We start from the raw sequence: 26,158 nt of genomic DNA on the forward strand, positions 1-26,158 counted from the left end.
GGGTGTTGTGTAATCTATCCATTTAGGCCAAATATGATGTGATTTGTTTGTCTGTGTTTTATTCTTGTCAGGGTAGAACAGCATCTGGATCATCATTCCCAGTCTAAGGGAATCCATGTATGCGGTCTTCTACACATGATTCAAATCAGAATCTAGCCAGTTAGGGCTTTGATTCGCCAGTGGAGAGAGGTGACAATGATCCTGTAACCTCGCTGCTGGATCCCAGAGTGTAAACAATTCTGACTGTGGTGGTCAGTTTTTTCACCTGCTTCCTTTTGTTCAACAGCTTCTTTACCTTCCAACACATGAGCAGTAGTCTGCGCTCAAAGCCAGTATGCTCATGAAGTCATCTGCTATGTTCGCAGGGACTATTACAAAGAATTGGAATTCAAATCTAAAATGAGAATAACCTTTACAGCTTTCATGATCAGACAACAGCTGAGGATTTTAAACACAGGAAGCATCTCGGAAATTTAGAAAGTATAATATTTCTCGTAATCTCAGCAATTACAATAACAACATTGATCGGGTGGAATTACCTGTACTCTAATAGCTCAATTAGTTAAGTCAGCCTAGTTTTCATTTCCATTTCTCAGAGGCACTGCTGTTCATTAATTCATTCCTATAGCATCAATTAATTAATTGATCAGTGTTAAACTGAAGTCAATAAAACTCAACACCTCCAGCTGATGTTTCACATTAAAAGCAGAAACAGCAAGCTGCTGGAAGGCTTTTAATCTGAAAGAGTTCTTAAAAATGTTGAGTTTCGTACAGAGTGACGTAACAGTGATCCAAGAAACAGCAAAGGAGACACGACTGAAATGAACGGAGTGAATGAAACAGCATTTCTCCTTTAACTCTATTAACTAATTAATCATTTGTAAGACTTATTTCCATTGTTGTAAAGCAAGCAAGCAAGCAAGCAAGCAAACACACACACACACACACACACACACACACACACACACACACACAGCTGGCTACACCTCGCTCCATGTGCTGGATTTAGCCAAAACGGTGATGTTACGGTCATTTAATGGCTCTTGTAAGAAAAAAAAAAAAGTGATATTTATTTGAGGCTGTAGCCAAGATTTACAAAATACAGTTTCCCCAACACATTGCTTAATTTCTGACTAGACACCAAAAAAAAAGGCTTACTTTTTTTCTTAATTTTATACTGTGACTTTTTCAGATTCAATCATTCCATTAAATTTGTGTTAAACCATTAAGTTCACATTTGAATTTGGTTACCAAATCCCACAAAATCCCCAGATAATTACAGAGGACATGATCTCTGGACAACACAACGCAGGCTTCTGCTCATCTGCAGAGCCAGGTTTTAACACCCCTGAAGCTAGTGAAGAAAAAAAAAAAAAAAAAACAGGTGAAAAGTCTGGCCAACTAAAATGACATCCATTACTGATAATCCGATATGCACTCAATATTTTGGCAATCTTCAGCATCAGTCTAACCCCAGCCCCAGAAGCTCCTTCAGTATGAGAGGACTTGAATGCAGCAGCGCCCAACAGCCTCAACCAGCACACTGAGGAGCCTGTGGAGACAGCTGGAGCGGCCCTCTGCACCACAGCACATCAATCCGCCTGAGGTTGTTACTGGGAGGCAGTTAGCGCCGTGGCTGCTGGACACTGTCATGAGGAAACAATCTATTGTGTGGCCACCCGAGAGAGAGACGGAGATAAAGGGAGACGGAGAACAGCAGAGAGAGAGAGAGAGAGAGAGATCATTAAATATGATCTGGGGTTAAGTGAGAGGCACATTAGGGCCGTGCTTAAATCACAGACAACGAGCTGCAGTCGACACAACAGCACTACGGACGCACATTCCACTGATTGACGTCCGATTTGATGGGGAAGGAGGAGGTGCCAAGACGTGAGTGTCTGTGTGTGCTAGACAGAGAGTGTGTTTCCACAATGCACATATGTTGGGGGGGTGGAGGTGGCTGATATTAAAGCAACTTATCTTGCTCTTCCCTCTGGGTGGAGAGGGAAAGGGAAGAAAAAGGGGGAGCTGAGGAGGAAGAAGGGTGAGATAATTCGCAGTTGGATTTTTTTTCAAACCCCCCCCCTGCAATCTCAGTCAATTACACAAGTCCCATAATTCAATAGAGCGAAACAAGGAAGTTGCCGGGGAATTCTAATTTCATTTAAGAACATTTATCTAAACAAATTAGACAAGTTGCGACATTAGAAAAGAAGCTGGCAGTGTAGAAATGAGCAGCGTGCAGTACATCAGCAGGCTCGTGTGTACAGATGCAGAAAGGGAGAAGGCAGTAAAAGCAGCCAGCACCTGTGACGAATAGCGACGGCAGACAAACTGTAATGTGGCTAATATCTCCAGGCTGGGCCATGTCCTGTACAGCAGCAGCCGCCGCAGCCGCCTGCAGCCGCCGGGCCCCGCCGAGCGCTAATGTTTTATTTTGTCTTTGAAACTGCCAGGCTCGTTTTTCATCACCATCACTGTCAATGAAGCGTTATTCATAGTCGAGCTAAGCCCTCTCACTCTCGCAGCTATCTCCGCTAACCCAGCAATGAACTCCTAAATCACTGCAGACTAGGATTTGAATATTTCACCACATAATTGGAGCTTTAACCTAATCTAGGGGCGCGGGAGCTCCTCTTCTGTTTCCGACGAGGAGGACTCAAAAGGCGCATCAGGATCCAATCGCTTGTAATAATGAGGAACTTCTCACAGTCTGTGAGCAAGCATAATTACCACTGATCCAGATTAAGGCTTTATCTTAGGCCCGACTGCCACTCCAACAAACAGTAAACACTGGCTTATATCATAACCAGGGAGCAAGATTTTTGCTATTATGTCCCACTATTTTCAGCTGTGGATTTTACCTCAATGCCGACTGTTTATTTTGTAAAATCAGGAAGTGTGTCGTGGGAGAGGGAATTGGATGAGGGTGGAGTACAGAGGGGTTACAGCGATTAGGAGCTTTGTGCTCAAATTGAAAGGGGGGAAATAAAGAGTTATGGAGATGGAAGCTTACTGTACATTGAAATGACAGCCGCAGCAGTGTACAGCTGCACGCAGTGGAAAGCTAATAGCTGCACTGTATGCCAATTTGCCCTATTTTAGCATCTCCGCTCCAAAGTTTATTGTCAGTGACTGAATGATTTTCATCAGTGCAACAAGAGAGATATTACCGCACATTATGGCTGCTCAGTGGATTTGTTTATCTTAGTATAAACAGCATTTTACATGATTGACAGGTGTCATGAGATCTCCAAGACAAGCACCAAATCATTAAACATACACCTCCCTCCTCCAGCTCTCAAACACTCCCCATAGAAGACTGTTTGTGGAGCACCAGTGTCAATCACAGCTCACTCCCGCCGACTGTAATCTATATGTAAGTCAGCTTAAAAACAAACACATTAGAAGCTGTCAGCTCTGTGCACAATGCTGCCATGCCTATGTGTCAATCAAAGCGCCGCTATCTCTGCTTGCTATCCAGCGATCAGCCATCCTGCAGCTCCAACCATTTGCGTGTCAAAGCATCCCAAAAGTCAGCCGAACACGGGTTTTACAGCAACATATTCGCTCTGGAGGTTTTCTCGACATTTGTATGACCTCCAACTTTTGCACCAAGCGTTGACAAGTGAAGAACCGTCCCTCAGGGGTAAGAGAAGCTTGTTGTCACTCAGATGAGGGGACTACACTGTCCTTTACAGGGTCGGCTGCTTTGAGGCTGGACAAGCAAGGGTCTAATGTGTCCAACTGACGAGATTCTTCTTCAAGGTCCTGCGTGGATTAGCGTCCCCTCGCTATCTGGCCTTTTCATGGGTTGTTAGTTTAGTTTGAGGGAGGTTCAGGGACGGTACAGAACTCTCAACCTTGACGTCTGTGGGGAGATGACAGGGGGAATAAAGCCCTCACAAACCCTGACAACCATTCCTGACACCCAGCTTAGCGCTGTCGCACATCAACGCACGAATCCGTCACTTCCACACGTGTTTCGATTCACGGAAGCAGATAATGACGCAAGTTGGATTAGCCACTTTTTTTTCCACTTTCAGAAACGTCAAAAACTTGAGGCTTGAGTTGGTGTCTGCTTCTACCAAACTGATGGGCAGCTGCCTGGCTGGTTAGCATTTCCCTGATGAGGGTTTGATGTTGGCAGCTGCATCGTCTTCCAGTTCTGACATCTCTCTTTTGCTTTCTCCTCTCACTGTTGCAACATATAAAAGCTGGGGTAAACAAACTCTGCTACCATCTCAGATCCATCTCACCAGAGGGAGCTGGAAGTCATGATGTGTTCGCTGCACAGTTCTATTACGATGCATGCAAGTGTTGGTGAGGATTTGCCTGGACAGTCAGGGGTGTACATGTGAACTCTCGAGCTGCATTAGAGGGGGATTTAGAATACAGTACAAGAGATTGATTATCATTATGAGCTCTGCACCCACAGCTAGTTTGCAAGACCGGATCAAAGGAGCATATGGCGCCATTGGCAAACAGAGTCATGGAGTCAAACAAACATAGCAGCTCTGTTATATTTATGATTCAGAAAGAAGTGCGGCTGAACACTTTGACTGATCTACTGTATAGATGTCTGACACCTCAGGACAGTGAACTCACCGTGGTGTATTTGCCAAGCTGGCAGAGGGAAGGGAAGGTTTCTTGATGGGCCTTACGAATCTTTTCAATGATGGTCTCCAGCTCTGCCGTCAGCTCGTAGCTCTCTGCCAGCTCCGGCTTTGGGCTCTCCTTCTTCTTCTTATTCCGGTCATTGCGAACAGCTGAAGGAGAACAAAAGATTAGGATTAGCGTCCACAATGACTTGCAAATGGATGACTGATCATCGAAGCAAATGTGGATGTTGGCGGATTGAAGCCAAAAAGACAACAGAACTTTGCTGCTAGTAAGCATTTCTCTTACTTTTGAGAGATGCAGCAAGTTGTCAAGTTCTAAAATGAGACCTTGCATAAGGACAGAAAGTTTCTAGCTGCAGTCTGCTCTGTCAGCTCAATCAGTCTCTGTCAGCTTAGTGCCACTGGCACAAGTCTCCAGAAAGGGAGAAAACAAAAGTGTCTGTAAAAAAAAAAAAAAAAACCAAGAGAAAGAAAGAAACTCAAGTGCTTCGCAAATGGATTGTGTGATTTGTGTGGCCAGTCTCAAATAATTACCTTCATCAGTTTCCTCTTTGAGCTATTTTGGTGCTTTTTTATGAGATCTAAAGTGTAATCTAATATGACTTTGGGAGTAGGTTTTAGTTGGAGGGACAAAATGAATTCTGGGTTACAATTCTGAGGTACTTCCCTTTTTGGATTTCCATTTAATGCTATTTTATTCTGCCCCACCCCATCTTTTTTGTACTCTGCTATATTTATCTGACAGCTATAGTTATTTTGAGGATACAGTTTTTACATCCAAATGAAAATTCCCAGTAAATAAGTTATGTTTAAATTCCTTCCAAAATTTGGCTTTGTAAATATCTTATGAGGAAGGAAATGCATTAAATTTGTGTATTTAGCATCAGGAATATGCACGTTGCATTGTGGAAAGATACAAAAAATGCAAACATAACCTTGTTTATTTACAGAAACAGTCCATGTGGTACCTTTGATATTGCTCTAAGGGTATGGTAATGATTGAAGGACATCTATATGAGCATATGAACTATTATTTATCAACCTAAATCATCTCATCTTCATAGGGTTTATGGCAGCTGGACTGTAAGAAGACAACTAACTTTGCACTGAATAAAACACTAGTCGAAATGCTTTAAGAAATCCCAAATTAACGCAGAAAACCTTTGGAGAGAATTCCCCAGTTCTTAACAGGCAGGAGTTACGGTAAAACACAGGCTGTTGTGCTTGTTGTATGTAAAGTGCACCCTGAGAGACCCAAGTCCACAGAGTCCTTTGCTTCATTAGGTGCAGATCTTTGAAGTCTATCACAGCAGGAAATTCAAACAAACCAACCGGATTTATTACTCAACACACAGCATGATCATCCCAACATCACAAGTCTGATCAGCTGCACACTCCCCTTTTAAATAATAAAGAATGGAGCTAGAGAGAAAGAGCTGGGCCCATTGTCAGTGCCGAGGCACCCAAGGGACCTTCGTTGGTTGACAACAGTCACATCCTCTGCCCTAGTTTGCAATAAAACCCTTTATATTCACGCACTAAAGCCAGCTTGTGATCCCGTCTTGCACTAACATGGTTGAATGGGAAGAGAAGAGACCTGCTGAGTGTGGGTTGGGGTTTATTCCTTGTACAGAGAGACAGATACAGGTACGTGACTATGAAGAGCTTCAAGGTGTTACAAAATCTGTGAGAAGGTCTTCATTCCATTTTACTTGTCATACTTTGAATTTTAAGAACACAACCACAACAGCACTGAGTCATTATTCTGCAGTTTTTTTTTTTTTTTAGCTTGCTGTATTTATTGAATGACTGAATTATCATAATCAGATTGTTTATAGCAATGGATCAAATGACTTTGTGTAATGTGAAAGGTGTTGCTTGTGGTCACAAACGGTTCCCCTGAGCTCCGTCCTTTAGCCCTCCGTCCTTTAGCCCTGAAAACTCTGGGTCAGGTTGTTGAGGAGTAGCATTGCTAATACTGCATTCACAAGATTTTAGACGGCAGAGATAACAGCAAAATAAAAATGAACTATTTAAGTTACTATTACAATTACAACTAAAATACCTTTTCATTGGGACTGTATTTTTTTCTGTTTCACTAGTTCAATCATTGAATCCACATTTAAGATATTTCTATGATAATAAATAATGACATCATTCAGTTTGGCTGGTCAACATCATGGCCGTAATGAGAGTTAATTAAACTCAGGTCCACAGCACACTCATTTATCAGTCGACTGGCCTGATAACAGATTACTATTTTTATCTGGATGCAAGTCTATAAACTGCAACCCCAGCGTCTCGTGTACTGACTCTCAACTCTCTCTTGTCATCAAGGATAAACTGACAAATCTTCATTGGGTGTTTGACCAAAGCTGTTTTCTCTGGGATTTTTGAGTACTGACGGTGAAATATGCTGAACTAGTTAACATTACATTTGAATGTTTTCGCTTACATGGTTTTGTCTTTGTGGTAGAGTAGACTAAGGACACCCTGGACCTATTTTATCTCTGAACTGGATACAAAGACATTCGTCCAAACTTGGGGCTATATAAATCTTCTTGTCTGACTGGGTACGATCAATATTTACAAAAATACTGACATAACTGTAATTTAAAGAAGTGTAGCACACTGCCTTCAGCTCCTGCTAATGCTAACATCCAGAAACCACCATCACCACCAAGACTAAACTCAGAGTGTTCGTGGTCAGAGGAGTTATGACATTGACCGATTATAGTTCTTATCCCCATAATCAGGCATTAACCCCAGCTGGAGTCAATCTCAAATATCTCCTCTGTTTTATCAACACTTTATGTCCTTAAAATAATCTCTCCTGATTGAAAGGATATACATTAAATGCATCAGTATCATTCAATAAAGTAGGAAAATATTATATTAGTATGTCAGTACTTTGAAATACATATAGTCTCAGAGCCAAATCAGTCACAGTCTGGGAGTCCATATGCTGTATGTACCTGTTTAATGTTGGCATACACCCACGTCCCACATCATCAGACCATCTCATCAAAATCCAAATGAAAGAAGAGTCATTCAGTCCCATTCTGTTTCAGAGAATTAGACCGAATGTTTTGGTCAGCCATGACCTCATGCTGATTAGTGTCACTGCCAAGAGGCAGCAGTAATGTACTGACATTAATCACTCCATACATTCTGACCTACATCGCTGACCTATATGTTCATTATATGGGCGAGACTTTCCACTACATCAACTGTGATCTCAGACAGTTAATAAAGCAAACTTTGACAGTGACGATGTTAATGACTTCATTGGAACAAACTAAAATTTGATTTGAATAAATAAACAAGTACAACATTGAACTCATCAAATGGAGCAAAGAAGAGAGATCCTGGACACTGAGTGGAGCAGCTTTTGGTGATACCATCAAATGTTAATGGTATTTCCTGCTCCGAGCCTGGCAATGATAATCTTCAAAGATGTAAAATGAAACCAGTGATGGTAGAATTGATCCTTACCTTGTCTGTCATCATGGTTTATAATGTCAGTGTGGGGACAGTGGGAGGGGTTTGACTGACAGAGGATAGAGAGCCTTGGGCTCTGCTGCTCCATAGAGAAAAGCTGCTATCACTGAAGACAGCAGCAGCAGCAGATAAAGCGGACAGTTAAGTAGTAGATCAGACTGAAGCTATAGAGACCTTCCAGATATCTCTCCAGTGCACACGGACAAAACAAGTATGGTCCCAATAATGGCCCACTATAAATATGAGATATGAGACTGAGAAAGCCAAAGAATTTTTTTTTTTTTAAAGACTTCTAACAAATATTAACTTATGGTGATGATAATATAGCAATACATGCATATAAAGAGCACATTATGTTTCTAAATGTGAAAAGTGATATTTCACATGTGAAATGTTCAAAAACCACATGGTTACAGGACAAAGTCACACATGAAATGTTTCACATACATCCTGCTTCCCTGTATGTAATATTTATCAGATATTATATTACATTGTCTAACAGGTTGTTTGCAGTCACATGATGTTAAATCCAGATGGAGGGCAGGAAGTGAAAACCATAATGGAAAAGATGGAGGAAAGCTCTTAATGTGCTAGTTTAGTTTAAATCACGGGAGAAATATATAATATGTAATATAATATAAACAGAAAATCAGAACACATCGTGGATGTGACCCTGACGTTTTGAAGAGGAGCGATTTTTCAACTGAACTGAGAGTTTTGCCTATTATTGAGGCGGTAGATATAACCAACTACCAGGTCATTCAGATGTCGTTCTACTCTTGAAAACAAATGAATATATACAAAAGTTTGGAGGCAAACAACCTCTGTTCACAGTTGGGTCCAGATTTGAAACAATAGCTAATGTAACACCACCACCATTATCCGACTCGGCTCCGCCCGACCACAGATAGTTAACAAGTCATTTTTTCAGGTGTTATTTGGTCAATTTCTTGCATTTTTTCACCCTTTTGACTTTTGAGACTCGATAAAATCTCTTTTTGGTTTCTCAGTTTGATCAACCATAATCAACACAAAACACAGGCATTTTGAGTGTGTTTTAGGGTTTCAAATGCAGAAATTCACTTCCTGCCCTCCATCTGCAGTTTGTGCCACAACCAAAGTGTGACGTGATGCCACATGCAAACAACATATTGTTGTTTCCACATGTTAATGTTTACAATTTACATGTGAAACATCTGAATTATCACATCTGGCCTACCATGTGATTCAATCAGTCACATGAAATATGGCACATTATGAAACATATGCCTCAAAAATCACATGTGACTCTTGCTTCTACATTGACACTTAGGCTGACAGTAGCCTTTATCAGAACTGCTTGTCTGACATTCAAAAAGCCTCAGAAACCCTGATTAACACTCACTGCATGCTGTGGTTTGCCATGTGTGGAGGTGAGAAAGTAAACAGGATTTAGACTTCTCTTCCTAGCTCTCTTTTTTCTTCTTTACGCAACTATTTCCATCTCTTTCCATGTGAATAACCAAGAGCAACACGATGAATGCCTTCCAGGAGAGACTGAAAATGTGCAAATGATATTGTGCCTCATCCCTCTCTACTAATATATCCATCCCAGGTGAGTGATAGAGGATTTTCTTACAATCATGGCACAGCAAAAGGCATATTTTTTATCTTGATCACAATGCTTAGAAAAGAACACCAGCTGTAGAGTGTCATCTTAACACCTGGCCTGCCTGGGTTAAAAACTTCGACAGCAACAGAGAACAGACAGTCATGGTGGAGGGGCACAGACAAAACCAGAAAACCAGGTGGTCCATGAACCTCTCTTTATAAACACAACATGGGAAAAACACTCTTTGCCCCATGGAAGGGGGGATGGTGCAGAATAATGGTATAGAAAGGGGGACGACCCACAATCTGTTCAATCTGTGTGTGTGTGTGTGTGTGTGTGTGTGTGTGTGTGTGTGTGTGTGCATGTCATTTGTCATAGTGAGGTGACAAACTGTGTCTGGCGAGGGGGTTGCGGTCCACACAGAGGCTGGCGAGCTACGAGATGTGATTTAGGAAGACAGCGATGTGGCAAGTGAACCCCCCACCCATCCAGGGCAATCAATTACCACTGCACTCCAAGCAAATTACTGCTAGCATGAGCAGATACATCCAAATGATGCATCGGACATGAGGCCATGAAAATATATGGCTTTTTAATACCCACAAAAGGGGCAGAGGGAACCCATGCAGTATAGAGACTGTCACCATAATGAAATGCCTGTGATCACCACACTCACATGAGAGTATGTATGAAAATTCAGACACTTTTATTTTTACTGGTCTCTATATATGTGTGTTTGGCTCCTCAGACTCTATTTTCTTGGTAAAATTCTTTCATTGGTTGGGGCATGTTGTTTCAGGTCCCAGTGTGATGACAACAAATGATCCAGGAAGTCCAGTTTGAGTATTAGATCCATGAGTTTGAAGGCTTGTCAGATGCCAAAACACTCTGTGTTGGCACCCTTATTCAACCCTCAGGGCTGTGTTTTGTTACACTGTTGTCTCTCTGAACATGCCTTTACTACCCCGGACAGTGCATGGCTAAATGACTAAAAGAGAAATAGAGGCTGCAAATATTACTGATTAATTTGTAGAAGTGTTTTTAAAATCTATTTTCATTTCCTACAGAAAGCAGTAAAAAGTGTCCTCAAATAGCTTGCATTGTCTGACTAATGGTCCAAAAAATACAACAGACAAAAGCACATTTCTCACATTTGAGAAGTTAGAACCAGCAAAAGTTTGGCAGTTTTGTTTAATACATGACTTAAAGCAGCATTAATGCAATATGTTGGCCACTCAGAGACACAACTCCACAACAAGCTCGACATCTTTACCCCATTTACACCTCGCATTAAAATGTGATTTCTATCTGGATACGTTATCTAGATGAGGGCTCACACTGATTGGATGTCAGCGAGGTGTGAATGCAGGAAAAACTGGGTCTCCTAACTCCACATCTTTCTGCTAACTCAAGCTGTCTTACAAAAGCTAGAGGTGATAGCAGTGGATAGCAAGCCTTCCTCACAAAAACGAAGTTAGAAATGACTGACGACAGTCAATGGCACTTTGTCCCTTGACCTGAGACGCACCATGTTTGGTGACAAGTCTGCCAGCACCATCTATCTAACTTCCATACTGAGACCTGATCACAATGCAGGCAAAATAGAAATAATGAAAATTATTAATATCTGGTGTAAATGCCGACTGTCCGTGGATCACATATTATTATTCAGGTAATGTATCCAGATACTGGTCACATTAAATTCCATGTGTCAATGGGGCCAATGTCACGCATGTTTGACACATCATGACATTCTAAAGTTGTTCTGGCTAACATGTTAGCAAACAGTTGTCGAGTTACACATCCAGTAGACATAAAGCAACTTTAGCATTTGGCTGGAATTTTTCTGTGGGACCTGGTTGAATCCGGGTATTGATTTTTTATGTTACTAAAATGATATACAAATATAGACTCAATATTGAGAATATGAATTTGAAGACCTGATTTTGCCATAGCACAGACATGCTTCTTTATAATTATAGCTTATATTACATATTACACATTACAACCTGGCTGTCATTAACAGATATTTTGACAGATGCTGATGATACTTTGTATAAAGGTTAAATGTTCTCCAAATATCAGTCCAATCTGAATACACACACACACACACACACACACAAACACACACACACACACACACACACACACACACACACACACACACAAACCACCCCCAAAAAACCATAATCTCTTTCCACGGGCGGTCACAATATAGGTCAGAAGGACTAACTCGATTGAAATGATGACACCTCCACCCAGTCACTTTGTCGGGCTTTGAGGGAGTGCTGTGAATGATCGAGCGTCGAGTGTTTCTGAAGTGCTCTCCAGAGTGTTAGACCGAGGTATGAAGGGTCATTGAGTGGAGTTCAGACATGCTGTTAAATACACTCTTCACAGCGATGCCTACTGTCACACTCCCATCCCTCGGCTTTCCAAGACACTCATCTCCCCCTCCTTTAGTCAATGAGCAATGTCCCACCCTCTGTCTTTTGTCCTCTTCTTTATTTCTTTTTCACGGCTGCCTCTAGCCCTCTTGTGCAGCACAGTGATTTTTTGCGCTGCTCTTTACCAGGACGTTCTGTGGCTGGGCAGCAGCAGGCGTGGACGGCAGCCGGTTTGAGAAGCTGCTGGCCAGCCATCTGCGTGCTGCCAAGCTCTGCACAGTGTCTCTTTCAGCAAACAGATGCAGCGGTAAATAAACACAATCTATCTGGAGTCCACGTGGTGCAGCCCGGGAAGCTTGCCACAGCACTTAACATGGCAGCTCCCTAACACTAACCAGGTGGGTGTCGAGCAACGATGATAATTCTTCGCTCACACCAGAGCGTTGAGTTTAAGCTAATGGCCCTGATGGGACAAGGGGACAGAGGGGAGAGGGGGTTGTCAGATGGGAAACCTGCAGTGGGAAAATCTGACCTTGGAGCAGACAAGGGACGTGTGGTACATCTGCAACTTAGAAGTGATTAGACTGTCTCATGATGGTCTCACTGCCTTTTTAACACTGATAAGACTAAACAAAGAAAAGAACAGAGTAATATGCATATTTGGCCTGAAACACAGACTCACATGAAAAGATCAATACTATATTTGATCTATGTGCATCCAGTATAGAGAGATACACTACCTCGATCAGAACTAAACAAGACTAAGAGTCGACAGCCACGCTAGCTGCTCTGTGAGGTTGTACCTCGGCACAGTGGTGGTTTGAGTGAAATGCTACTGACCTCATGCACCCCGCCCTTTTTTGGTTTGTTCCATTTCCTGTTTTGTCTCTGAGCTTCCAGCCGCTTTTGCTGGCTATAGTAATACAAGTCAAAAGTCAGAGTCCTGACTGGTTCACACAGCCGGCTATACATTTCCCACATTTGGAAATACAAGTTCACATTTCAGATGAGGTTATGTGACGTGGAATCACCGCATCCACCACAAATATTAGATTCAAAAGACTTGTCTTTGGTGTAAAGTTACATTCAGCATGAGCAAGTCTGCAACTAGCTCAACGAGGTCACTGTGTGTTGCAGCTGCAGCTTCTTTGTTTCTCTGGTAAAAAATAGTTGTGATGCTTGTTTACTATCAGTATGTTGATTATCAAACCATTATCAACCTATGTAGCCTAATACATCATATACGTCTTACTGTTACACAATAAGAAGCTCATGTTATGGAACACTGGACTGTGTGTGATAGTGTAAGTGAAACTGTAGATACTGAATATTTGATATCTGAATATTTTATTTAATCAGAAGCTTTACTGCATCACTTTTCCCCTCAAAAATGAATTTCACTGATTTCATCTAATTACAGACACACAGTGTATGTCCAAATTCTCTTCCCTCTCCCCCTGCGGATGGACCACATCAGTAGGCTACTCATGACGTTATGAGACTCATGATCACTTACCACTTAAAAAAATACAAAGACACAACTTGTGTAATCACGTACCTGCTGGTGCAGCATACACACACAAACACACATAAACAGAACAATGCTCCCTTTGTGTTCCACTCTAAGTAGCTGTTCAGTTATCTCCAGAGGCACATGATAGCACGAGTGTAGTGTCTAGTGTCCAAAAGCAGATGTTCAGTTGCATCTTCTGACTCAGGCCTCAGACTGAGCTCTCAACACCCTGCTTTCATTATGAAAAAACTACCTCTCCAGATGTAAGCTTTCGGGTGATATATAGCCTGTGGTGGCCATGTTTGATGTCTTCAACCCTGGGGACAGTAAGAGCTAAGAATGGTTTGTAGTGTTCTTACACATACAACACTGGGATTTTCTGTGCTGTGTGGTCATATCTTTAGATGTCTGCTTGGCTGATGAATTAGCCGTGACATCTGTTAGCAACTGTCATCATCTATCGTGTAAACAAATTACTGACACTTAGCTGGGCTATTACAAAAATCTAGTATTAATTGACAAATCACTACAATTAGTAAAGCAACATAAAAGATTTATTCTATTTGACTTGTCTTTGTTGTAAATGTAAAGCAATGTTACTCCATTTTTTAACAAAAAGTTGCCTAATTTGCACATCCTGCAGACACAGCAACGTTAGCATTCACTCTGAGTCATGCATCTAAATTAAGTCCGATATTAACTCTCTTTTAGCTCTGTTTTGGTCTCCACCAACTCAACTCTTTAGCTAAATGCTCTGCCATGTTCACCAGCCAATGATCCACTTTGTCCATCTGTTTTTTTGTGAAAAAGCCAGGTTTGTTGTGAGCAGTGAGACTGAACCAAAACAATGAAGTTGTGGGCCATAAACCAAAACAATGAACCAAAGGACAATAAACTGTGTCATTTGTCACTACAACCAACCCTGTTAACATTACTCATAGTCATTCTATCCATTGTTAATATAAAAATATTGATCAGTGCAGCTTTAACAAAGGTTGTTTGCATATTAGCCCTGCTAGCAGTGGTTCCAAAAGGTGGATTAAAAGTATAGTTAAATTAATTTTATTGCTGGTGCAACTGCATGAATAAAGTAATTCTCTTAATCTGGTGCAAAATGAGTCAAAACGCCCAATCAAATGAAAAATGCTTCAACTTATACAAAGACCTTGGACTCATACCCAAGATGCATACCCAAGGAAACAGTCTGGAAGAAAATGTGAATTTGAGTCCCTGGTATGTTTTGAAAGGCTGAGCTAGCACCAAGATGTTGTCTACACTGCTAGCTAACTACAGCTGACATCTGGACAGTAGTTGCAATGACTGTCGCTCTGGTATTGACATTGTTGCTTATAGATTTGTGACACACTGGTAAACCCTGTAGACCCTATGGTGAAGGCAGCATCCTGCCGGCATGGCCCTTCTGGAGTTGACCTTCAGAGCAGGAGGCTGAAGACACCACCTCATCTCCTCCATCCATGAATATAGCAAAAAGGGAATTTACCCCTTTCTCATCAGTGGCCCTGTGGGGGGGGTTTAGCCTGAGGATATCAAGACATCATCTTTTCCATGACTCCTCTGCTGAGGTGTGAAACAGCATAAGAGAAAGGAATGGTCCCCCCCTGGGGCTAATGGAGCATGAAGTGGACCTGAGCTATAAATGCTGATGCAATCAAAGGATGCCAATAACCTGTGAAATGCAAACTGTTCCTATGGATGACAATGGAACAGGGGGAAGATGAGGGCATTGACAGCAGCAAGTCATTGGGTTTCCTAAATACAGACTGTCTGAAAAGTGATGTCATACACAAATGTCACATATTTGACTGTATATTCAGGTTCTGCATCCTTTTTTGCTTTTTTCGGTTCACGAAACGATTCCTCAGATCCCACTGGGTGGATGTTCAACAAAACTTTGTGAATGATACTTCTCCCCCTCACTGACTGAAACACCGGCAAGAATAGGGAACATAAGAATAAGAATAAGAATAAGAATAAGAAGAAGAATAAGAAGAATAATAATAATAATAAGAAGAAGAAGAAGAAGAAGAAGAAGAATAGTCAGATCACCAACACTACTGTCACGATCACGATCTGCAACAGCTCTAACTCAGATGATCGATTATCTCCACATCACACAGTGAAGCTGACAAAGATAATCCAGTGTGGCTGCTGACTGGATCAGATCTTATCTGACAGATATAATGCTGTCCAATCATATTAATGGAACTTTTCACATCCTTTCTTGCCTCTAATATATAATATGCAAACCACTGGATGTTCATTAGGAGAACACAGGACATTTCTGCCAATGATATCATTCTGACAGTGAAAATCTCTGTGTGCTTTAAACACAGGTGTTGTTAGAGTGTGTTTTTGAGAGAATTAAAAAGTAGGAACATTTTAATAATTGATTGTTATTAGACAGGCAGGCGAAAAATCCTGGTATGTGTTGAATAAGTGGAAGCCAGATAAAAAGGTTAGAATAAAAATGTAGATCAAAATCCAACTGAAATGCTATTTGCAAAGTGCTCAGTATTTTTCTCAGTGCCCTGAAACGCTCGGCTTCATAGTCATTTGCATTTGGAGTTCATTTGCATTTAATATCCAATTCTCTCGTCACAATCTATTACTAGAAACACTTTTTTCAGTGAGCACTGCAAACAATGCTGAACAATGTCTTCATGCAGCAAGAAACATAGCAATGTGTGGGCACATAAAAACTGGGTTTTTGGCTGTTTTTGAATGTTTTGACTTGCTGTCACAGCAGGAAAAGCCCAGGTGTTACGAATAACATTAACTGTGACTCAGTTCAAGTGTCCCAGACACTGAAGTGACATTCAGCCATTATTCATTTTATTATTTACACCTGTGCTTTTCCTGCGCTGTGACCGAAGCATCTTAACTGAAACCGAATTGCTCCTTTAAAGGCCCTGCAAACCCTTGGCACACCCTTACACGTGTTGCCTGATTAGACCTCTTTTCAGCACTGTGTGCGTCTTTTCTAGAAACAACAACAAAAAAAAAAAAAAAGCCATATTTGAGTTGTGATCAGTGCTCTTATATCATCTCCTTCTCTTCTTCTGCAGCAGTATAATGGCACCTGTTCACATCCAGGAATGTAGGTGCTTTTCCTGTTAGGCAATCTTTTTATGAAGCAAGCATGACATTACTTAGAGACTGAAAATCCTAAGAATGTATAATGAAAACAACAAATTATTTAGAAGACTTAGATGTCTTTTAACTGCTCCTTCTAAATTAACTGAGTGTGTTTGGAATGTAAGACTCTTACAAAGGAAGCTCATTTAGCTAAATAAAATGCAACAAGTATTTTTTTTTTCCTGCTGTGTCTCTGCAATTTACATTGTTTTATAGCAAACATAGCAGCATCACTGCACTGTGCTCAATACATTCTATACTGCAGAATATCTTTTTGCCAGCAGCCTGTGGAAGGCATTGACAAAATGCACCTCCTTGCATGCACAGATTAATGTAGAGGTGTGTCACTGTGTGTGGGGCGAGTTCTTGATCCCACATCATCATTCAGTAACACTTTGAACCATGTGTAAAGAGTTTTATTGGATTTTCTACCAATGGAGGAAGGTCAAGTTGAGCAAGAGCTCTTTCTCATTTTTGTCTGAAAGTCACAGTATGGATAGTGTCAGGGGTGTGAGAAAAATTCCCAGTTCTGTTTCATTTCTAATTGTTCCTTGAATGTTCTTAAATCCAGTGAGAATAACTTGAAATTATGCAGATCACACATAACATTTACAGTTATCACACTCCTTCACTTATGTAAGTTTTTGAAAATCTAGTTGTTTTTTTTTCCAGAATGAAAAACAAACCATCATCTATGAGAGAAAGACATTTCAGAAATTTGAGTTATACAAAGCCTGCATTTAAAGGCCTGTACTGATATTTTACACTGAAGCTGCCTTTAACTACGACTTGGTATCAAACCTCTAAATTATTGAGCTCTGACATGACCTCAGCTTATCAAAAGTCAGTAAGAAATATTTGGTTTTAAGGTGCGTTCAGACAGGTTTTGTTCTGGAATAGGAACTATTAAAGAAAGGGTTCAAGCAGATTTATATTCCCCAAATTAACGTGCTGAAGAAAACATTGGCTTGTTATCAGTTCGGAAACTCTCATATTGTACTGGCACTAATACTGAAAACTTTTCAACTGATACCCAGCCCTACCCATAAATGGCATTTTGTATTGTATTCCAAATTAAATGTAGCCATTTTCATGGTGGATGAACCTCTGAAACAGCAAAGAGCAGTGTTCAGTCAACGCCTCCATGTCAATAATAATTCTATATCAGTGTAAATTGGGTCTGAAACTCACACTCTTTGGACATTCCCACTCCAAAGCACTTCTGCAGGCGGCAGTACTGACAGCGGTTCCTTGTCACCTTGTTGATAATACAGTTCTTGTCCCGGTGACACGTGTACACCATGTTCTTCTGGATGCTTCGGCGGAAAAAACCCTAAGGAGACAGACACACAGACAGAAAAGGGGGTGGTTCAGGAAAGAGGACATTAACCTCACTTTGCTTCTAATCTTCAGTAGTTGCCCATTTTCTCTAAAACATCCACACAGCTCTGCTGAAATTCTCCTGCCACTGGATATCATAATGTCACAACAGTCTCTATAACAATGAGCGAGGTTTTCACTGCCATTAAGGCTGAGAGAAAAGAGAGCCGGTGTGTCCCTGCTGGGAGCTCCACAGAGCTTCAAATGCTGGATTTAAGCTCAGAAACAGACTACTAGTGGGAACAGAGAGTGAAGAACCTCAGGGTATCAAACAGAGGGGCTGCTGGTGCAGTATGGAGGAATAACTGATGACTTTGGTTCAGCTGTGGGGGGGGGGAGCACCACGTCTGAACTTGACAAGGTGACATTGAGCTTCTGAGGAAGACCAAAGCCACTTTTCTTTCAAAAGATTATTTTCATATTAATTCAGCAGTGCAAAAGTTAAGTTGGGGATCTTACTTGGGCTCATTCAGTGTTTTAGCGTTAAAAGAGTAAAGTACAGTAAATGAGTATAAAAACCATGTTGCTTCATCAACACTTGTGACAATGGAAGAGCTCTGTGTGGAGAGGAGGGATCATTACAGTTTGAGGCACTCAGCTTGGGGAATCGCATAAAGCTCAGGAGATTAAATTTTAAGTCCTAGTTCACTAAAAATGACAAGAAAAATCAACTAATATAGCCAGAGAAATCACATTTCCAGCACTGGTTACAAAGACCCATAACACAAGACCGAATGTCCTTGGCTTCTACAAATGCTCACTTATGGTTAGAATGTATGGTATATGTATAAGCCTACAAGCATATTCAAAGGCTTCACATTTTATCATGTATGCAAGGCTGGCCCCTGCACACATTGAAACAGGTTTCACTTGATTAAATTTCCAATTACTTCAGTGATTAATTGGAAGTGTGCTTGGTAATATGCTAGCTTGATAATGAGACTGAATTGCCATTTCATTCAAAATTGGAGAGTTGGACAATGATTCAGAGTTCTAGAAAAGGACAGTGGTGTGCACCATTCCAGCACAACATAAAATGAGATGGTAAATGCTTTAGAATCAAATTTCAAGTTCTAATCCTGTGTCTTGTGACAGTTATATGGCAAAAAATATTTTTAGATCAAAATCTCCTCCTTTTATTTTCCTGTCAAAGATAATATTCATATTCAACTTGGGGTTTAAACATATGTTTATTGCTTGTTTTAGTGTTTATTTTGAGTTGTATAGAAAATGGAATTACCTCATTAAAACATTTTTAGCATAAACGCTCATTCCCTGTAGCTTATTAGCATTTTCTCACAGTTTCTTTTCTTTTGTACTTCATTATGAGAAGTATATTGTGGCCATATGATCGCCACATGAGCGCCTTGCTGTCCTGTCACATGTTATGAACTGTGTCTTCTTGCAGCAGAAAACAACTTTTTAAGGATGAATATACTTCATCAAAATGTAAATGGAACACAGTGCTAGTGCTATATTTGACACATTTTAGTGGCTTATTGTAACAATGTGGCTTTACTATATTTGTCTGGATATTTTTGAGCTTCTGAATACCTGTCAATCAGAATGGTGCCTTCCATCAAAATCTTCACAAAGCCAACACAGTATGCACACACTTTTTAAATTCATTCTGTGGCTGTAACACTTGTGTGATGCCAGACATGACCTTTTGAGCCCTCTTCATCTAAACCCAAATTTCATCATTGGCTGTCTGCTTGAAGGAGAGCAATAAATAGGCCAACGTGGATCCTCCTTGACAGTCTTGGGATACCGAACCAAAGGCTGGGCCAAGCTCAGCTACGTTTGCTGTGAAGCAAACTGACAGAAAGCAGAGGAGCGTCTATAGGAAATCTTCACAGATTTTTTTCTTCTTAATATTAATTTGCCATTGCTTTGGAGTCTTTTGCAATGATCGTCCATCATTCAGGCCTTTTTGCACATGTTTGCAGGCGTTTTTGCCTGAGGAAATTTGTTCAGTATGGGGGGTGGGGGGTTAAAATTCCATTTACCATAGCTGCCTGTGACGGATGGGACCTTGCCTTTTCATTAGTGGGGCAGGATGCATGATGGGTAAGAGATTAGATCACGGGACTGAAACGGCTGACTCTGTAGCCCATCTTGCCTCGGCCTCGGGCATCCGTCAACCTCTGGACCGCCCCCTCTGTAGCACAGATACTAACCAAAAGCAGCCAATCGTGTCTCAGCCTGATGACATGTGACTGGTCCGAGGTCACCTCCCCTCAGTTGGTATTATTCATTTTCTTAATAGAGGCCTTTATCCTGGCTGATGTAAGCTGAGCGTGTTCGTAGACATTACCTGGGGGGTCTGATGGATGACCATGGAAGCAGCCTGCATTGCCATCAGCTGCCATATAAGTGTGTTCAGGTTGGGTGCAGAACCCAAGGCTACTCAAGTACTTATGTCATCCAATGCTGAGAGCATGCAGGTCACTTAGCCTTGGAAATCTATGTGTGTGATAAGTGCTGTGCAGTGTGCTAGGGGTTATACTGGGAGCTGGAGCTGCAACAGTTTGTGTAAGTGCAGACTGTTCACCAAGATAGATTTGCATTTTGTGAGCTTCAGCTATTTGGGGAAGGTTTGTTGACAGTTCAAGGCCTGAGCTGCAATGCTCCTCATTTGAACTTTCCTCATCCACATTATGGATATATGACATTAAAGATATATACTGATAGGGAAAGGGAACAACATTTTCTGGCGTGAGAAATTTCTGGTTTGTGTGCTCTTACCAAAAATTTAGTTTTATGCACCATGACCAGCAATGCTGCTTTTGCAATGAGTTAGTTATCTTGTCTTTGCTTTTAAAGGGCATTAGGTGAAGTCTTATCTAATGAGGTCCAGCTGGAACAAAGCCTAATTAGGTCACCTTTAAAACAGCTTGTTGTGTTGCATGGACCTTTAACATCCTCCATTTATATGCTACCTCTAGGTCAAATCTTTCAACATCAGATTCCATTTTAATACGGATGACCCCCAGGTCAAAGTACAATCTTACATGGTAAAAACAGGCTATTTCAAAATGTCCTTCAGTTGAACTAAACAAGAAGCCATTATCATAGGTTCAGACCCCTCCAGCAAGCAGTGCACAAATGTGTGTGTTATCTTTGACAACAAGCTTAAAGTTCACCATCAAGTGAACTCAGTCATTCAAATGTGCTTTCTGCAACTTTATAATATGTCAGAAATTTGATTTTTTATCCAGTAGGAATTTGGAAATGTGTTTCATTACATATTGATAAGACAACTATAACTCCCTTTATTCCTGTCTTGCAACCTCTCCAACGATCAGCTAGTGCTAGAACAAGACTACTCACAAAATCCAATAGATTCACATAACACCTATTTCAGTATCTCTACATTGGTTACCTGTACGTTGTAGAACTGAATTTTTAATGATTACTTTAAAGCACATTTAAGGTTGGCCCCTGACTAGCCTGAATGCAACCTGAGACTCTCCAGTCGAGGTCGGTTGGCAATTCCTATGTCAAGGCTAAAACTCAGAGAAGACTGAGCCCTCAGAGTCAGGGCAACAACTCTGGCATGCCCGGCTGGAGAAGATCAGGCAAATATAGCTCTCTTAATTTCATCTTAAAAACAGACTTTTCAGAATTGTTTCTCTTCAGATCATCATCGAAGGAGATGCAACACCTTGCCTGAAACAGGGAAACTGGAGCCCCTATCGGGAACCAGACCTGGGAAGGGAGCTTGCCAGTGAGCATCTGCAGGCTGGGCTTTGGCCCACGTAGCCCATTTGGAACAGCCTGGGAGGAGAACGTGGAGCCACTTTCCTATGGGCCCACCACTCACAGAGATAGGCCTTGGGGACAGGTGCTTTGTCAATTGGATGAAAGGCAAGGACAGGTACCTTGGCACTGCAGGCTGAGTTAAGCAGAGGAGAACTGCTAACCCTGACTGGGTATACTTTTGAGTGGTGGAAAGAACCCATATTGTCCTACATGTCCTCTGCAGAGTAGTGTAGAGTTTGGAGATTTGCTGAAGCCTCACTCTGATAGAGGTCTTGGAGGTAGAAACTCCTCAGCTGTAAGGCATCACATGTGGATGAGGCTCAGTCTGATATATTGAAGACCCAGCACATTGTTGGGTTGTCTTAGCTGACACCCCTCTTCAATGTTGTATAGAAATTCGGCACAGACCACCCCAGTCTGCAGCAGGGAAGACTGGGGTGGTGGTTCCTAGTTTGAAAAAGGGGGAGTGGAGGGTGTTGTCCAGTTATCAGGGTGTCATGCTGCTCAGCAGGGAAAGCTTAGTCCAGGGTCAAAACATTTATCTTAATTTGCCTGTGCTCATTTAGCACCAACTCTAGCTCAGATTTATCCTGTCTTCAGTAGTCATATGAGGACCAAAGTGCAGGTGCAAATCCATGTTGTCTTCAGTTGATATTGTGATGGCATGTTTTGGTTGCTTTTCTTGTTTGTAGGAAGGTGAGATGTGCAGGGATTTGGTCAGCACATTACACTAGCTGCTTATTATTAAATCCTATTTGTTTCACTTTCAAGAAGGCTTTTAGGATGAGGACTAGGCCTAATTTATGTGTTTGGACCCTAGTTATGGTTTCTAACCTATGATTGGCAAATTGTTGTTTGAGGGAGGGTTTTAGCAAATGGTAACTAGGGAGCTTAAGTCATGATGTTGCAAACAGACTAGCCTGTTCAGCTAGCTTGTGCAACTGTGCAATCTCAGTATTCAGCACTGCATTCAATTTTTCTTTCTGAAAAACTGAAGTGTGTTTCTGGTGCTTTTGTAAAAATTGCCACTTTTTAACTTAACAAAGATTACTATTAAAAAACTACAGCTCCCGTCAAAATTTACAAGTGGGGACTTAAATCACTGTAACTTGGTTTCGTCTACATCCATAAAATTCACTTTGGCTCTCTAATACAGTGCACCCCCTCCCTTGATACTCTGTGTCCCAAGATTTTAACCTGTGACTGTCTTGTCACAAGACAAGTTGTCATTGTATTCACAATGTAAGCAAAGCCTATATACTGTATGCAGGCTCTAGTTGTGTGTATAACGTGTGTGTAGAAAATGTTGTTGTGTAACACTGTGTATCTGCAATGGTTTCTCAGCAGCAGTGGTGAACAGATGCCGCGACTCAGAGTACTTCATCTCTACAAGCCTCTGGGGTAACACGAGTGTCTGACACTGAGACTCACACAGTCATCACCGAGACTCACACAATCAACACATCTGCTCTTCAGCCTTGATTTTTTTCCTTTAACTCCCTCTCATTTTTTCCTCATCCGTATTTTCTCTTTTCTCCTTCCTCTGTCTCTTCTGTCTTCCCCGTCTTTTCATTCCTCTCTGCCGCCACAGGACAGAAGTGTTGACCTGAGACTGCAGACTGCTCTGATATTTGCTAGCGCATGTCCTGCGGGTTTACTCATTTGAAGCTTATAAATGTGCAACCAAAGGACACCCTTGAGCTCAGTGTTGTACAAAGGTGTTTACCTAGGTAGAGTGCAGCAGGGGGGAGGGGGCTGCTGCTGGGCTAAATAAATGATAGGATCAGAGGTTTCAGCTGTGGGGACACACAGAGAATGAATCACACCTCGAACACAAGGATGCAGAAGAGGGCAGAGCTGCTAAACTCACCTTACCCTCCAACAGTACCTGTCTTCAGAAAACAGCGGTTCAGCTCAAATCAGTTCTTCAAGGTTGTTGTCTTTTTCTTGTATTAAAGCTGCCGAATGGCTTTTGTGCCAAGACAGTACTTCTTTTAAACATCACTACAATTTAGTATTCTTCAACCTGTCCTCTTTTATCTGAATACATGAAAAAAGGACCATGGACCATGGAAGGATAATCTGAACAATAAAATATAGTCATGTTTATATGAAATCCAATTTAGAGCTACTCAAGGTGAAGTGCTTCCCATGCATAATAGTATTTCACTAAACTATAATGATTTAACTATACGGCATTGACCATATATTCTATTTATGTGTGGAAGATAAGGCAAAAACAGCACAGGCAGTGAAACTGAAGTTGTTCCAATTAAAGCCATGCAACTGATTTTTTTTCCATGTAACACATACTGAGTTATACTGACTAGTGTTTATTCTATTCTATTATTTTGTCCTCCCCCAATTAGGCTCGGCTCAATAAGAGAAACACCTTTCTGTGAATTGCAATACAGTTCAACATACTACAAATGACATCCTCCTAAATCATCACACAGTTGAATCAACACCTCTCTAAAACAAAAACTGAACATTATAACCTTCATGAGGGGGAGGATTTATTGCTGGACTGCTTTATTAGACTCTATTCCTTTTAGCAAGGTGTACCAAGTAAACTAGAACCTGAGTGTATATTTTCTTATCAGATACTACCACTGTAGCTCTGGATAAAATGCCTTGTCCTCCAAATTAAAGGGTAAAACATATCCTTCTTCCATGGCCTCTGGACCAACACATACAAGATGTTCCTGATCTGATGCCCAATTGGCAGGACAGCATCATCTGACTGTGCGTTCCAGAAAATACCATTCACTTCTGAGAAAGGAATCTCTTTCATGATGCGACAGTGCAGAAAATCAACTTGATTAGGGTTTCGGAAAGATTCTGGTTTGGTTTACTTGAATACTTTGTTATGGTTAGGGAAGCATCAATGTTTGGCTTTCAAACTGTGTCACTTTAAGATTCATATTAGCACCTATCAGCCAATCAGAGGTATTTTTAAAAGTATGTTCCATGGTCATGTATAGCTTTATAAAAATGTCCAGGTGTTTAAAGATGTATATAAAATACTGTATTTTGACTAATTATGTGTTTCTGATATGCTTTTTGCACTAAAAAATTCTATTATTTTGCTAAAATCCTTAAAATGACATCTACTCCTTCGCTTTCATTAAAAAATCCTGATTCTATGTTTATGCAAATATGTGTCATTTCCAAAGTTTAACTGCTTCACAGGAGCTGTCTCCAGCTTTACTGGAAAGTCAATTCTCACTGTTTGCACACTGGAGGTTTCAGGTTTCTGCATCACACCTGTGTAGGTTGAACATTGGACCATGACTGGCCTCCAGACTATTTGTGATGTCGCAAATCATGCTCATAGGCCCCACCTCTTTAAAACTGGATTTTCATTGAGCACAGAGAAACTTTCCACTTTCAGCAGATGAATGTAAAACCAGCCGTCTCGTGTCAAACTCTGTATATCACTGTGCACAATGCAGCTCAATATTTGAGCTGCATTGTGCACAGTGATGTATTATTGTAGGAACAAGAAGAAAAACATGAGTGGAGGGAGACTTTCATAAATACATCAATCACACCCCTGAATCTCTGAGAAATCTTATGAACTGTACATTATATAACTGTATATCATTGGGTTTCACTGAATACCTTAACAATGCTTTCTTGAAAGTTAACTGTCTTCATGTTTGTACTCCACAGTGCTCTCCATACCAGAACTCTCTCCATGCTATTCTGCAGATAAGGCCATGTTGAAATGCAATGTCGGGGTATAAAGGGACATGGGCCCAGCCACCTGGGAGACAAGGCCACTTCCCCCTGGACTGATAAACTGCACCTTAACCAAGATCATTATCCAACATCTTGTTATCTTAATGGGCCAGGTATAGGGTGTCAGAGCGACGGCCCCGCCATCTTAGGCCTTCTCATTTACAGATTAAAAAACGAAAGTGCTGCCCATTAATTATTTAGCCACAACCAACCCTTATCCCCCCCCCAATCCTACCACCTGGCCTCCTCCTCTTTCTCTTTCCCTGTCTCTCTCTCTCTCTCTGTTTCTGCAATCGACTGGCAGTCCGGCTCTTTGGACTTGGCTGTGGCGTTTTGTGTTGCCTGAGCATTCAGTACAGCCGAGGGGAGAGAGGCAGAGCGGCGGATTAGCTTTCCCTCTTAATCGTGTCGACATCTTATCACTACCGTGGAAAGTGGAGAGGACACTGGAGACCCTGGGGGGTTCCAGAAAAATGAGGAGGAGAGGTAGAGTGAAGAG

The 26,158-nt window shown here is 41.3% G+C and overlaps 1 protein-coding gene across 2 annotated transcripts in view; it reads right to left on the reverse strand.

Annotated features, from left to right (window-relative positions):
• The window catches only part of LOC143335221 (retinoic acid receptor beta-like), a 179,091-nt gene that overhangs the window by 22,368 nt on the left and 130,565 nt on the right, over positions 1 to 26,158 (reverse strand). For both annotated transcript variants that reach the window (XM_076754487.1, XM_076754488.1), the window contains 2 exons: positions 17,962 to 18,103; positions 4,609 to 4,769 (listed from right to left, as the gene is read on the reverse strand). In XM_076754487.1, the coding sequence (XP_076610602.1) occupies positions 4,609 to 4,769; positions 17,962 to 18,103 (303 nt within the window). The remainder of the gene's footprint in view (positions 1 to 4,608; positions 4,770 to 17,961; positions 18,104 to 26,158) is intronic.

The sequence above is a fragment of the Chaetodon auriga genome, chromosome 17 (assembly GCF_051107435.1).
Source record: "Chaetodon auriga isolate fChaAug3 chromosome 17, fChaAug3.hap1, whole genome shotgun sequence".
Taxonomy (NCBI): domain Eukaryota; kingdom Metazoa; phylum Chordata; class Actinopteri; order Chaetodontiformes; family Chaetodontidae; genus Chaetodon; species Chaetodon auriga.